At 33.9% G+C, this 16,821-nt stretch overlaps 1 protein-coding gene across 1 annotated transcript; it reads right to left on the bottom strand.

Annotated features, from left to right (window-relative positions):
- Positions 1 to 725: 725 nt before the first annotated feature.
- Positions 726 to 10,369, bottom strand: LOC133654337 (keratin, type II cytoskeletal 8-like). The gene is given in 9 exon segments (XM_062054648.1): positions 726 to 1,532; positions 3,256 to 3,520; positions 3,607 to 3,732; positions 3,805 to 3,969; positions 4,065 to 4,160; positions 7,107 to 7,167; positions 7,369 to 7,577; positions 9,839 to 10,209; positions 10,212 to 10,369. Coding segments are annotated over 9 exon segments (1,617 nt in total). The 5' UTR covers positions 10,258 to 10,369; the 3' UTR covers positions 726 to 1,254.
- Positions 10,370 to 16,821: the final 6,452 nt, after the last annotated feature.

Here is a 16,821-nt window from a genome sequence, read left to right on the forward strand (position 1 = left end):
TCATCATTGATATATAAACTATCAGACTGCGTGGTCGCTAGTAGTGGCTTTCAGTAGGCCTTTATTGACTATTGCAGTGTAAATTCTGATGTCGTTACTATGTAAATAAGTAAACACAGTCTCAAAGGAATATAATCTGTGGGGGCACTTTTTAAAGAAACATTAACATTTTGATGTCTGGCCCCTGAGACCTTAGGCTCTTGAACTGCGGCCCTCTTCATTATGTAGTGAAATAGCCCTGTCGTAAGATGTAAGCAATAGACATCAACATTATATCGAAAGAAGTTTTGAAATATCTCATGTTGCATGTTATGAGCCTATGACTTGTCATTATATTAGTTTCACCATCTCCAGGATTCGAAGGTCTCAAGGTTGACAAGTATGAATATGACCCCTTTAATGCGCCCTATAAACCGCTGCGCCTTTTGTATGAAAAAAGACCTGACTACACCCGCTCATCGGCAGTGCGCCTTATAATCCAGTGTGCCCTATGGTCGGGAAAATACGTTAATAGTGAAGGGAGAAGTCCGGTCCTTAGCTTTCTGGAAATGTGACCCCCGAAATGGTTCAGTTGAAAAACCCTGCCGTACACTGACTACTCTAATAATAATAATAATAATAATACCTGGGATTTATATAGCGCTTTTCTAAGTACCCAAAGTCGCTTTACATGTTAAAAACCCATCATTCATTCACACCTCTAAGGCAGGAAACAAAAGACTGCATGTTTTTCAGACACATTTTTATTTGGTGTGGTAGCAAAAACAGCACCTCGGGACGACACTACGGTCACGTGGGCGCTCTCCGGTTACAGGACACGCACGGGCATGGGGGGGGGGGGAAGGGGGGGGGGCATGCACTACCTACTGTAGCAGGAGTTTCATACACATTAGTTAGACGGTGGACTCTTCAGTACGTTCACGTTCCTTCGACAACACCACTGTTCACCACAAGGAGGAGGAGGGCAGCAGTCCTTTCGTGGGTGGAGTAGCTGTACGTTCAAATTTTGGATTTGCCTTCACTTTTAACGTCACTTTCCAGAGACAACTATCAGACATAACACAATAGATTCTTTGGTCCCTTTCAGGTCATAAATGGTATTCTACTGTTTGTTACGGGACTTGGTAAGCTTCGGACAGGTTAATGACAAAAAAAAAAAAGACGTTAAGTTGGTGCGTGGGCGAGCTTGACGTGTGAGTGTAAAAACTACCAAAAGGAGGGCAAAGATAAAAGGGAGCTCCTAGAAAACCCGGCTCAATCCTCGATGACTTCGGAGGACTCGGACACCACCCGGCCGTCCTTGGTCTCGATCATCTTGATGACCACGTTCTTCTTTGTCTGGGTGGTGGTGCTGTAGCCGCTGCCGCCGCTGAAGCCGCTAGTGTTGCCGCTGCTGTAGCCGCCGCCGCCGCTGCCGTAGCCGCTGCCGTAGCCGCTGCCGTAGCCGCTGCCGTAGCCGCTGCCGCTGCCGCTGCCGTAGCTGGAGTAGCTGCCGGAGTAGCTGCTCTTCATGTCCATGGGGGCGTAGCTCGCTGGGGAGGAGCAACGACACTTTTAGCAGACACAACGGAGGCAGAAGAGGCGCAATACTTGTCGTTAACCAGCGGAGGCGCTGTTGATTCAGTCAATCAATCCAACGCCCTTAATCACAAGTGTCTCAAAGGGCTGCACAAGCCACAACAGATCCCAAATGTATTCAGGTAAAAACCTAACATCTGTGACAATCAAAGTATGACCGTAGCAATCCGCATTTTGTGTTATTAATGCGTCGAACTGCTATCTATACATGGAAGTGTAGCTCCTCTCCTCTAAGTGCGAGTGCTCCTAAAGCAGGAATACAAATTCGGTATTCCTACAAAATAGGAATTCTGGCAAGACACTGTGAACATTGTAGGTATTTTTAAAAATCCGAGGTTTCTCACTGTGCCCATCGGGTTGAGTTTTTTTCTTGCCCTGATGTGGGATCTACTGTACATACAATGGCTGCCTCAACTGGGACACTGACTTTTATACGGAATACAGAGCAGTAAATTCAATTGTAAAACTATTGTACATAAATAAAGGTGCAATGCTTCTTTGGGGGAACTTCCCTGGTGTGTCCTCTTTTCAGGTCGGAGCTCAGATGCATTTTATATTTAATACAGAGGAGTGATTTTCCTTTTACATTTGGGATAATTCTCCTAGGTTGTATTTGTATTTTTGTGTATTTTCCCGAGGGAAAAAAAAATGTACACACTGTATTTTAAAATATACATAATGCCCAGCAGTTATTCAAACTAAAATAGCATATAATTTATTCATATATGTGACGTAATAAATACAAAATTATAAATATAATGGAATAAAATGTATTTAAATAATTAAAAATTAAAACATATGCTATATGACTTTTGAATTATATATAATGTAGAGCAGTAACTCAAATTTAAATACAATTTAATTAATTTGTACATGTAATGCTATAAATATAATATAATAACATATCATTTTTTTGAAAACTCAAGATTAAGCCTATATTAAACTACTTTTAAAATATATACAATGCAGAGTAGTGATTTAAATTAAAACATTGTTGTATATGTAATGGAGAGCAGTGATAAATAAATAAGTAATTGAAAATAATTGCATAAAACAAAAATAAAATGTAAGTGAATAACTTGAATAAAAAATTAAAAAATAATTTTAATTATATACAACACAGATAATTTTTTTTTTTTTTTGAATATGTGTATTAATTAAATTAAAATGTAATTATTAAAAGTAAAATTTTATATATTTAATGTAATAAATTTAGTCTAGGTTTCTGTGGTTTATAGAGCGGAATATACGTTAAGGCAGGAAAAAACACAGAGGCTATTTCATCCCTACAAGCCTGTTTGGCATATTTCCCTGCTCTTCAGGGGAGAAAAAAACCCTAATTAAGGGGGGATTTTTTTTTCCTCCCGTGAAGAGCAGGGAAACCTGCGAAACAGGCTTGTAGGGATGAAATAGCCTCTGTGTTTTTTCCTGACCTAACGTATAATGTAATAAATATATTATTAAAAAAACTCATTTATTGTGTCTTCCTGTACCCATATGCACTTTCTATGTAATACAGAGCAATTGTAAAATTAAGCGGAAAATCCTTTTAGTGCTGATTTTCGTAGTACATTTTTGGACTTTACCCTGTGAGTTCTGCCTAGCAACAGTAAGTATTGCTTCCTGGGAAGTTTTAGTGAAGGTGAAGCCATTAGGAAGATGGTAAAGAAGACTTACTGCTTTGTTTGGAGATGTTGATGGACTTGATGCCGTTGGCCAGTCTGTCCTCCTCGCCCTCCAGCAGCTTCCTGTAGGTGGCGATCTCGATGTCCAGAGCCAGCTTGACGTTCATCAGGTCCTGGTACTCGCGGATCTGGCGGGCCATGTCCTGCTTGGCTCTCTGCAGGGCGTCCTCCAGGTCCCTGATGCGGGACTTGGCGTCCTTCACGGCCAGCTCGCCGCGCTCCTCGGCCTCGGCGATCTGGTTCTCCAGGTTGACGCGCTGGAAGGACGTCAGAAGAGCGAAAATGAAGACACTTTTTCCTTGGATGATCTTCATGTAGGATTTTCCGCATCTTCTCTTCATACCTGTCCCTTGACTGAATCGATCTCAGATGTCAATCTTTGGATCATGCGGTTCAGGTCTGCGATCTCCGTCCTGGTGGCCCTCAGGTCGTCTCCATATCTGCTGGCGGACGTCTGCATCTCCTCGTACTGTAGGAACATCAGACATTTTGAGACACAGAAAGATGACTTTGAAGAACCGTCCAAAATCTTGCTTCGTACCTTGGACTTGTACCACGTCTCTGCCTCAGCCCGAGTGCGGTTGGCGATGTCCTCGTACTGAGCTTTGACTTCTGCAACGATGGAGTCCATGTCCAAGTTGCGGCTGTTGTCCATCTCCACGATGACGGAAGTGTCCTTGATCTGGCTCTGGAGCTCATGCAGCTCCTAAACAAGTCCCGCCAAAATAAAATCCTTATTTCTACCCTGCTGAGGAATGTTCTACTAAACTACCGGAAAGTCAATCTTAGTCAGTATTTTACCTCTTCATAGATGGACCGGAGGAAGTTGATCTCGTCTGTCAGACTCTCCAGCCTGGCCTCCAGCTCGACCTTATTCATGTAGGCCTCGTCGACATCCTGGAGGCAGCACAACAGAAGCTTTTGACATGGATAATAAACCAGCGAGAAGAGCACAAGTATGGCCTATAGGAACGTCGCTTCAGAAATACAACATGTATCTCCATATTTCATGGTTCTTTTTAACGGGGGGAAAAAAACCCAACAATTTTTTTCTTTGTTTTTCCAATGGGAAATGTATATCTACATTTTTTGAGTACATTTCTAAAAGACAAAATAAAAAATAAAGATTCTCATAAAAAAAGGTGTGCCTCCAATTTAGGAAGTTTTTCTATTTTTTACGAAAAACAAACAAACAAACAAACTCAACTCAAATGTTTTTGTTTTTCCAGGGAAAAACATGTATTTCCACATTTTGCAAACTTATTTTATTTATTTATTTTACACAAAAATCTTTTTTCTTTTTTTCCAGAGAAAAAAATGTGCCTGCAAATTTTGGGAGTTTTTTTTATTTTTTTTTAACGAAAACAGACAAAAACATGTATCTCCAAATTGTTAGAGTTTTTCTATTTATTGAAAAAAAAAAAAAAAATTCCATTGAAAGGTGAACTTAATGATATTTTCTATTTTTTTTTTATTATGAAAAAACAAAAAAAACAAAACGTTATCGATCTGTTGTCTATGAATTTTTCCGAGTTTTAATTATTGTATTTTTTTAAATAAAAAACAACACATTATTATTAATTTTTTTCTGAAAAAAGGTGTATCTCCAAAATTCTGAGTTTTTAAATTTTTTTTATGAAAACAGACAAAAACATGTACCTCAAAAATTTGCGAGCTTTTCTATTTTTTGTATTTTACAAAACACAAAAAATTGCTTTTGTTTTTCCACATTTTGCGAACTTCTTTTATACTTTTTTTTTCACAAAATCTCCAGATTTTGGAAGCTTTTCCATTTTTTTAACGAAAACAGACAAAAACATGTATCTCCAAATTTTTAGAGTTTTCTATTTATTTTTTTTACAGAAAGAAAAATAACATTTGTTTCCGAGTTTTAATTGTAATGTTTTTTTAATGAAAAACAAACACATAATTTTTTGTTTTTCCTGAAAAAAAGTTGTACCTCCAAACATTGGAAGATTTTCTTTTTTTTTTATAAAAACAAACAAAAACGTGTATCTCAAAAATTTGCGAGCTTCTCTATTTTTTTAAATTTTACAAAACACAAAAAACATGTTTTTGTTTTTCCACATTATGCAAACTTCTTTTATGCATTTTTTTTCACAAAATCTCAAGATTTTGGAAGCTTTTCCATTTTTTATGAAAACAGACAAAAACATGCATGTCCAATTTTTGGAGTTGTTCTATTTTTTTTTTTTACAGAAAGAAAAATAACATTTATTTCTGAGATTTAATTGTAATGTTTTTTTAACGAAAAACAAACACATAATTTTTTGTTTTTCCAGAAAAAAAGTTGTATCTCCAAACTTTGGAAGATTTTCAATTTTTTTATAAAAACAGACAAAAACGTATACCTCAAAAATTTGCGAGCTTCTCTATTTTTTTAAATTTGACAAAACACAAAAAAAATGTTTTTGTTTTTCCACATTTTGCGAACTTGTTTTATACATTTTTTTTCACAAAATCTCCAGATTTTGGAAGCTTTTCCATTTTTTTTTATGAAAACAGAGAAAAACATGTATGTCCAATTTTCGGAGTTGTTCTATTTATTTTTGTTACAGAAATAAAAATAACATTTATTTCCGAGTTTTATTGTAATGTTTTTTTAACGAAAAACAAAGACATAATTATTTGTTTTTCCAGAAAAAAATTGTATCTCCAAACTTTGGAAGCTTTTTTATTTTTGTATGAAAACAGACAAAAACATGTATCTCAAAAATGTGCGAGCTTTTGTGCGAGCTTTTCTATTTTTTTTATTTTACAAAACACAAAAAAATTGTTTTTGTTTTTCCACATTTTGCGAACTTCTTTTATACTTTTTTTTTTTCACAAAATCTCCAGATTTTGGAAGCTTCTCCATTTTTTTATGAAAACAGACAAAAACATGTATGTCCAATTTTTGGAGTTGTTCTATTTTTTATTTTTTTTTACAGAAATAAAAATACAATTTATTTCGGAGTTTTAATTGTAATTTGTTTTAACGAAAAACAAACACATTATTTTTTGTTTTTCCAGAAAAAAATTGTATCTCCAAACTTTGGAAGCTTTTCTATTTTTTTAATGAAAACAGACAAAAACATTTTGGGAGTTTTTTTAATGAAAACATTTTTTTTTTTTTCTCCAGAAAAAAATCTCAGGGCATTCATTCGATCGCAACTGGACTGGAGGAAAAACACGTACTTCCAAATGTTCAAGCTTTTAATTTGAAATATTTTTATTTATTTATTTTTGACTGAAAACAAAACATATTTTTTGGTGTCTCAGAGAAAAACATGCCTCTCCAAATTGTGTATACGTTTTTTTTTTTGTATCCCAAAACCATTTTAGGGGGTTACAAAAAGTCAAAATAAAATAAATGATAAATAAATAAATAAATAAATAAATAAATAAATAAATAAATAAATAAATTTAAAAAAAAATAAAAATAAAAAAATAAAATAAATAAATAAATAAAATACAATTAAATTATTTATTTTTTTTTGTTTTAAATTAATTTTTTTTCCGAAATGCATTCAAATGTGATAAGTTCCTTGTTCTTCTGATTAAAAACACTTTATTATATATTACTGTGTGTCCTTTCATTTCCTACACCGCTTATCTTCATTGGGGTCGTGGGTAAGCTGGAGCCTATCCCAGCTGACACCCTAGACTGGTCGCCAGCCAATCGCAGGGCACATTAAAACAAACGACCATTCATGACCTGTGACCTCTCTCAAATGTATATTTTGTATCTCTTTTGGATATGTTTTCCTGGCCTCTGTGCTACAAATGCATTGCACTGCGCAAACAGACAAGAAATAAAACAGAAAATTGAATGTCGCTGACCTTCTTGATGAGGACGAAGTCGTTCTCACACTCTGTACGCTTGTTGATCTCATCTTCATACCTGCAGGACAAACAGACAGCGTGTCATACACCAAAGCAACACTAGAAGGTGCAAGTCCTCCATCCCTAAATGCTGAGGTTTCTCCCTGGAGGAGTCCTCAGCTGCTTGGTGGAAGTAAATGAAGCGTTTGTATGGCAGACATGTGCAGGCCTGCATGCAATCACCAGCTATTGACTATGAAGACTTTTATAACCAGCTCACTTGTTCTTGAAGTCCTCCACCAGGCCCTGCATGTTGTGCAGGTCGGCCTCCAGCTTCATCTTGTCGTTGCCCAAACTGTCCAACTGTCTGCGCAGGTTGGTGATGTAGGCCTCAAACATGGCGTCGATGTTGGAGCGGGTGGTGGTCTGACCCTGCAGAAGGTTCCACTTGGTCTCCAGCATTTTGTTCTGCTGCTCCAAGAAGCGCACCTGCCAGGACACAGAAAAACACGTGCAAATATTGCTGTTATTTGCTCAGATTACTTGGAAATATTAGGATTTGTTGATGATGTGTGCATGCACTGTATATAAACACTAATACAAAATAAAGTAAAAAAAAACAAACCACTGATCTGTGTTTTACCAGCCTAAAATAGAAGAATCATATTATTTTTTAGAAATGTATTCTAATACATGCATTTAATTATTTATAAAAAAGTGTTTTTTTTAAACAATAAAATCTAAATATACTATTTTTTAGAAATATACTTTAATTAGTTATCAACAAACGTTTTGAATGATAAAATATAACAATGCAAATAATTGCATTATTTTATTCAGTTTATAATATCGTTTTATATTTAAAATCATTAAAATCATCTAAATAATAATGTGCTGTTTTTTTTGTTAAAAGAAATGTGTTGTTATTAATGCATTATTAATAATAAAAACACATAATTATTTAATGTGTGAACAGTTGGAATAGTTGGTCTTTTAATTAGTAATGGCCTGGAAACAAAATATATTTAAACATTCTGATATAATGAATAACATGTATAATAAGCATGCCAAAGAGTATTTTTTTAATATGTTAAATTGCTTAAATAAAATTAATAAGAAATATGGGATGTGGTCCTGAAAGAGAGAATATATTTGTATTTATTAAATACAAAAGCCTGAAATCAAGACTTATATATTTATAAATATATATATATATATATATATATATATATATATATATATATATATATATATATATTTTTTTTAAATAATATAAAACTTTAATAAATACATGCTGTGGTATAGACTAATATTGTTTTAAACTTAAAAAGAAAAAAAATGAAAAAAACCCACAAAAAAATTATTGTATTTTTATTTTTTTATTTTAAATGTTTTAAATATATATATATATATATATATATATATATATATATATATATATATATATATATATATATATATATATATATATATATATATATATATATATATATATATATATATATATATATATATAATAAAGTCGAGGTTATAGTCTGGTTTATCCGTTACACAGTGCTCAATACCGGGGTAGAGCGGAAAATACGTTATGTCAGGAAAAAACACAGAGGCTATTTCATCCCCTGAAGAGCAGGGAAACCTGTGAAACAGGCTTGTAGGGATGAAATTAAAGTTAAAGCACCAATGGTTGTCACACACACACTAAGTGTGGTGAGATTATCCTCTGCATATATATATATATATATATATATATATATATATATATATATATATATATATATATATACATAATTATTTTAAAGTTTTAGTTTTAGCAGTTTTTCCTGAGACATTTGAATTGGTCCCGGCTGGATCTTAAGACTTAGACTTCCTTTTATCGTCACTCAAATTTGAACTTTACAGTGCAGTTAAATAAAGATGACTATCAACATGGTCGCAAATATTTCCTAACAGTCCGACAATGACTGGTGACGGGGTGGGGCCTGAAGTTTGAAGGGGGAGGGTCGGGGGGGGGGGGGGGGGGGTTCAATCTGGCCATGTCTCCTGCTCGCCTTCTACAGTCATTGTTGATCTTATCTTGCTGTTGGAACTTTTTAAAAAAGGAAGGCCTTGACGCAGAACATGCATCCTGACAGGAGGGAGGCGGGCCGGTGGGTTTCGCGGGTAGTGTGGGGGGGGGGGGGGGGGGGGGGGGGGGGGAGAGAACATGGTGGAAAAAAACGTGGTGATGGAGGAACAGAGTGTGTTAACCCTTCCTGTTTTTCTGTAAATGGAGCCTCATGCAAAGGCCAACAGAAGGAGGCGGAGGGATGGAGCAAAGTTTCATCTGCAGGCTGATAGACAGGGAGAGCGGGTGAGGGTGGGGGGGTGGGGGGGGCTGGGCGGGGTAAATATTTAACCAAGTTCTAGGTGTGACGGCACAGGGGACATTACCAGATCTATTTGCTCACTTCTACATTTTGAGCCAGGAAAAACCCTGAGAAGGGCAGCAAACGTGAAATATTCACTCACGAGGCCTCAAGACGACACGCCTCTGATAAAACAGACTTTCTGTGCTCCAAAGGTCGGGGGGGGGGGGGGGGGAGGGGGGGGAAGTGAGAAAGAGCCCCACCCCGGCTGAAGGGTGGAACCCGGTCCCAAGGTAACTTGTGACACACCCGTCGCTATCTTTCCCTGCCTTTTTCCACCCCCCCCCCCCCGTGGACTAAATGCTGGCGGCCCGAAAAGGAGTAGGAAGAAGCCGAGCTTACCTTGTCGATGAATGAGGCAAAGCGGTTGTTGAGGGTCTTGATCTGCTCCTTCTCCTGGGTGCGGACCGCCTGGATGGCGGGGTCGATGGCCAGGTTGAGGGGCGCCAGCAGGCTCTTGTTGACGGTCACGGCAGTGATGGGGGCCTGGCCCATGCCCATGCCCATGCCCATACCCATGCCCATGCCCATGCCCATGCCGCCCCCCATGCCGCCCCCCATGCTGGAGCCCAGGCCGTAGGCATTGGAGCTGGAGATGCCGCCGAAGCCCCTGCCGCCGCCGCTGCCGCCGTAGGAACTCCTCACGCTGTAGCTCTTGCGGGCGGTGATGCCGCCGGATCCGGAGTAGGAGTTGCTGCTGAAGTTCCTGGGGCGTTGGAGCTCTTCACGCTGTACGAGGTGGTCCTGTAACTGGCTGCCATTGTTTCCTTCTTGTGCTTTTTTGTGCCCGATGAAATAATAATACGTTTTTTTTCTGGTGGTGGTGGTGGTGGTGGTGGTGGTGAGGCAGGCTGGCCGGCGGAGGGAAGAGAGACCAGAGTGGATAGGAAGAGTGGGGACTAGTGAGGAGTTTTTAAGCGCCTGTTGCCGAGTGGGAGGAGACTGCGCTGCGCCGCGATTGGCTGCAGGCCGGAGCAAAGGCCCCCGGAGGCCGGCCTGTAATATTACACTCCCTATGACACATTGTCAGCCACTGAAAAACCATTACCTGACCTTCCTGCAGGCCTCCATGTTGGTACTGGAAACCTTTTTTTGGAGCCTTTCACTGCCGTGAGCCACGTTCGGTCCAGGCTGGTCCGCTATCAGCTTGAAGAAGTTAGGAGACAAAGTCTATGTGTGTGTCTGGCAGAATTGAACCCTTAAGAAACACTTTGAACCCAAAATGGTACAAAAATGTCATAAAATGCTTTATAAAATGATACAACTTCAAGTTTCAACAAGTCAGCTAAATTATTAATATTGTTGAAAACCAAAACAGTACATTTATAAATTAAATACAATTTAAATATGACAATACAAATAATTGTATTATTTTATTCAGTTTTTATAAAGTTTTATATTTAAAATCATTAAAATCATCGAAATAATAATGTGCCGTTTTTTTTTTGTTTGTTTTTTAAAGAAATGTGTTGTTTTCAATGTATAGTAATAATAAAAATACATAATTATTTAATGTATGAACAGTTTGAATAGTTGGTCTTTTAATTAGTAATGGCCTATCTATTTAAAAATTCAAATATAATAAATAACATGTATAATAATCATGCCAAAGAGTATTTTTTAATATGTTAAATTGCTTAAATAAAATGTATAAGAAATATGGGATGTGGTCCCGAAAGAGAGAATATATTAGTACTCATTAAATAAAAAAGCCTGAAATCAAGACTTATCATATATATATATATATATATATATATATATTTTATATAATATATAAAAAATAAATATATATATATATATAAATATATTTTATATATTATATAAGTATATATATATATATATATATATATATATATATATATATATATATATATATATATATATATATATATATATATATATATATATATATATATATATATATATATGTATATACATAATAACATATACAGTATATATATATATATATATATATATATATATATATATGTATATACATAATAACATATACAGTATATATATATATATATATATATATATATATATATATATATATATATATATATATATATATATATATATATATATATATATGTATATACATAATAGCATATACAGTATTATATATATATATATATATATATATATATATATATATATATATATATATATATATAATAAAAACATGTTTTGTATAATATATAAATAAATAAATAATATATGAATAATAACATATATATATTATATATATATGTACATATATATATATATATATATATATATATATATATATATATATATATATATATATATATATATATATATATATATATATATATATATATATATATATATATATATATATATATATATATATATATATATATATATATATATATATATATATATATATATATATATATATATATACAGTGCTCAATACTGGGATAGAGCGGAATATACGTTATGTCAGGAAAAAATATCTTAAATATTATTTATTTATTATATAATGGTATTTAAAATGTTTAGTATTCATTGTGTTATTATTATTAATATTATTAATATGTATATTATTGTCAATCATGTCATGATTTTATCAGCATATATTTTTTCCCCACAGCTTAAGAACAAAACAAATTACAGCTTCTCAAAAAATGCAGTTAAAAAAAAAAAAGTTTTTAATATAGGCTAATATTATGATTTTTTATTTTTATTTTTTTTAAATTATTATTTCATATTGATAATTTAATTCAGAATAAAAACATTATTTTATTAATATAGTATAATATTTTTCCCATTTTAAATGAATTTTTAAAGTAATTAAATTCAACCTTCTAAAATTAGAAATATATATGTCAAATTATCATTACATGTATTATCATTACTTTTTTTTTTTTTTTTTTTTACATCATTATCATTCCAAATAGCAGTAAAAATACACACTTTCATTAGCAAGGTGCCCTTGTACAAAACGGCGTAAATTATGACATTTTGCTGCATGCTTTGAATGGGGTTTGACACATAAATCCAAACAATCTTGTAGTCCAAACTTAAATCTTCACATAAAAGGATTGCATAAATTCAAGTTATGATACAAGTGGGATTAAAAAAATGATATTTTCAATGGTTTTCAATTCAATTCAACAAATTTGTCACTTTGTGTGGAGTTTTGCCATTTACAGTCGGGCTATTTCAGCTATAATTTATACATTCAAATTTCACTTATATTAATTAATAACAGTTAATACAGAACCAATGGAATTTGACCCTGTTTTTTACAGTCAGATGCCACAAGAAGTGACACACATGTCAATACTACATTATGCAGGAACTTCCTCATTTGTTTTGCATGAGCACAGCAAAGACAGGTTTTTCCAATAGTTGCTTCCAGCAATGTTGTTTGCATCACATTACTTCTTAAGAATGAATATTAGCTGAGACTAAATGCTCTTATCTGTCATTGTAACACTCCCAGCTTTGATATGTCCCAATACTGTTATCTGAGACCACTTTCCTGTCTTTTTTTCCCCGTCTCCTTAAGATTGTCTTAACAGGCCAATTTCCTGTCTTTATTCTAGTTTAGGGGCGGGGAACCTTTTTCCTACGACGGGCTGTGCAAGTTTTGATCAAGTCTGAATCGACGAAAAAAATACCACGTAAAAATTGAACTCAGTAAAACTCCAAATCCAACGTATTTACAAGAACATGGAAATATGTGAAATATTTGTATCACCTTGTAATTGTTTGCATGTTCAAAATAAACCTAAACAACAACTGCAAATCCATTCCAAATCTATGTTTAACTCTAAATCTATGTTTAAATCCAAGTCCAAATCCAAATCCAAATCCAAATCCAAATCCAAATCCAAATCCAAATCCAAATCCAAATCCAAATCCAAATCCAAATTCAAATCCAACTATAAATGTAAATCCAAATCCAACGATAAATCTAAATTTAAATCCAAATTCAACTATAAATCCAAATCTAAATCTAAATCCAAATCCGAATCCAAATCTAAATGTAAATCTAAATCTAAATCTAAATCTAAATCCAAAAGTAAACCTAAATCCAAATCTTACTATAAATCTCCAAATCCCCAAACCAAACCAAATCCAAATGCAACAATAAATCTAAATCTAAATCCAAATCTAGATCTAAATCCAAATCCAAGTATAAATCTGTAGATCCCCAAACCAAACCAAATCTAAATCCAACTATAAATCCAAATATCACAACAAATCTCCACATCATCAAACCTAACCAAATCCGAATCCAACTATAAATCAACATCTAAATACAAACTCAAATCAAAATCCAACTATAAATCCATACCCTTATCTAAATAGAAATGTATATCTAATCATAAATCTAAATCTAAATGCCCAAATCCAAAACAAAACAAAACAAAACTAGAAAAAAACAAAAAAAAAACAAAACAACACAAGACAAAACAACAAAAAACTAAACAAAACAAAAAAAACGCAACTCAACTCAACTCAACTCAACTCAACTCAACTCAACTCAACTCAACTCAACTCAACTCAAAACAAAATAAAATAAAATAAAATAAAATAAAATAAAATAAAATAAAATAAAATAGAATAAAATAAAATAACATGAAACAAAACAAAATGAAACAAAACAAAACAAAACAAAACAAAACAGAATAAAAAAAGAAGAATAAAATAGAATAAAATATAATTAAATTGAATACAATTGAATACAATTGAATAAAATTGACTACAACAAAATTGAATACGACAAAATAAAATCAAATAAAATAATATAAAACAAACAAAACAAAACAAAACAAAACAAAAAAAACAGAATAGAATATAATAAAACAAAATAAAATAGAATACAATAGAAAAATAGAATAAAATAGAATAATACAAAACAAAACAAAACAAAACAAAACAAAACAAAACAAAACAAAACAAAACAAAACAAAACAGAACAAAACAAAACAAAACAAAACAAAACAAAACAAAACAAAACAAAACAAAACAAAACAAAACAAAACAAAACAAAACAAAACAAAACAAAAACACACTGCGTCCTATTTTCTTTGACTTACAGTGTAAAATCATTTTGAGGCTGTTCTGTCTTTCGTGATTAAAACAAAGCCATAAAAAGACCCCCCCCCCCCAAAAAAAGCCAAAACAACAAAGACCCAGATTAATGCTCGACTGCTCACTGAACTGAGGTCTATTGAGATGACCACTGTTTTCTCCTCATGACCGCCACTTTCCTCAACCCCTCCAATAATCCTTCCCATAAGAATGTGGGCATGTTTGCAGCCATGACGTCTGTTGATGCAGAAGATTAAGAGCGGATCTTGATCAAAGTGAACCTGTTGGCTTTGGCCCGGCAAATAACACCCATCACCGCTCAGGTATCCTCCGAGCAGACATTTTGTTGTGGCGTTAGCACTTTTTAGGCGCTTTGGAGCTCAAGATTCTTTGGTTATTACGGTACTTTTCTCAATACAACACTGGGCTGGACACGGTCCACCAGATGGCTTTCATTAGGGTTGGGCCTGGACTATGTTAGGGTTAACATAAAACAATTTTGGCACGGACCTTTTTGTATTGATGTTACAAAAGACATTTCAGACAATTTCCTACTGTTTGTCATCTGTGCCAATTGACTCTACATTTACTACGATCTCATGTCTCCAATGCAATATCACATACTCCATTTACCCTTCCTTGTATTGTCCATTATATTGTTACCTTCTTATCACAGAAAACACAGTTCTTTACACGTCTCAGTGTGCGTTTCGTTTCTTTCTTGCCATTCACCAAATTTTGTCGATTTTTTCTTACTCAATACGGGTACACATAGCCAACAAACCAGCCTGGAAAGGAGGGGATCGCTGTGGACTTAGACCTATAGAGGAAAAGGGAACTCACACGCACTTCCTCCGACTATCTCTCCTGTGGTCTCTGATGTTGTCTCATTTGCCCATAGCAAGTTTAAAAGGATACGTTTTTTTTAATCAGTTTTTTTATTATTGTAGCAACATGGTTGTTAACGTTTTTGAGAGCACCAAAGGGACTTTGACAGTTCAGCGACATATATATTATTGAAAAAACTTGAATAAAAAATAAAAATTATTGTAATTATAATATAATATAATAACATATAATTAATTTGAAAACTCAAGATTAATTATATGTTAAACTGCTTTTAAAATGATATATTACGCAGAGCAGTGATTTACATTAAAACAATGTTGCATATATAATGTAGAGCACTAATGTAAGTAAAATAATGGAATAATTAAAAAGAACTGCACAAAACAAAAATAAAATGGAATTGAATAACTTGAATAAAAAAATTGAAAAAATAAAATTGTAATTATATACAACACAGAGAATTATTATTATTATTATTTTTTCGAATATACACTACCGTTCAAAAGTTTGGGGTCACATTGAATGTCCTTATTTTCAATGAAGATAACTTTAAACTAGTCTTAACTTGAAAGAAATACACTCTATACATTGCTAATGTGCTAAATGACTATTCTAGCTGCAAATGTCTGCTTTTTGGTGCAATATCTACATAGGTGTATAGAGGCCCATTTCCAGCAACTATCACTCCAGTGTTCTAATGGTACAATGTGTTTGCTCATTGGCTCAGAAGGCTAATTGATGATTAGAAAACCCTTGTGCAATCATGTTCACACATCTGAAAACACTTTAGCTCGTTACAGAAGCTACAAAACTGACCTTTCCTTTGAGCAGATTGAGTTTCTGGAGCATCACATTTGTGGGGTCAATTAAACGCTCAAAATGGCCAGAAAGAGAGAACTTTCATCTGAAACTCGACAGTCTATTCTTGTTCTTAGAAATGAAGGCTATTCCACTAAATTGTTTGGGTGACCCCCAAAACTTTTGAACGGTAGTGTATGTATTAATTAGATTAAAATGTAATTATTAAAAGTAAAAATGTATATATTTATTGTGATACATTTAGTCAAGGTTTCTGTGGTTTATCCGTTCTACAGTGCTCAATAGCACTGTATAATAGTAGAGCGGAATATACACCATATTTCCAAAAGTATTTGGCCACCTGACTCACATATGAACTTGAAGTGCCATCCCATGGAATTGTCCCAAAAATGTTTTGGTATCCTGGAGCATTCAAAGTTCCTTTCACTGGAACTAAAGGGGCCAAGCCCAACTCCTGAAAAACCAAACCCCACACCATAATTCCTCCTCCATCAAATTGCATCTCTCTGCGTACTGTACGTGGGCTAATTGGAAGGTTACATGAAGTTTGGAGCTCTGTAGCAACTGACTGTGCAGAAAGTCTT

The sequence above is a fragment of the Entelurus aequoreus genome, linkage group LG07 (assembly GCF_033978785.1).
Source record: "Entelurus aequoreus isolate RoL-2023_Sb linkage group LG07, RoL_Eaeq_v1.1, whole genome shotgun sequence".
Lineage (NCBI taxonomy): Eukaryota > Metazoa > Chordata > Actinopteri > Syngnathiformes > Syngnathidae > Entelurus > Entelurus aequoreus.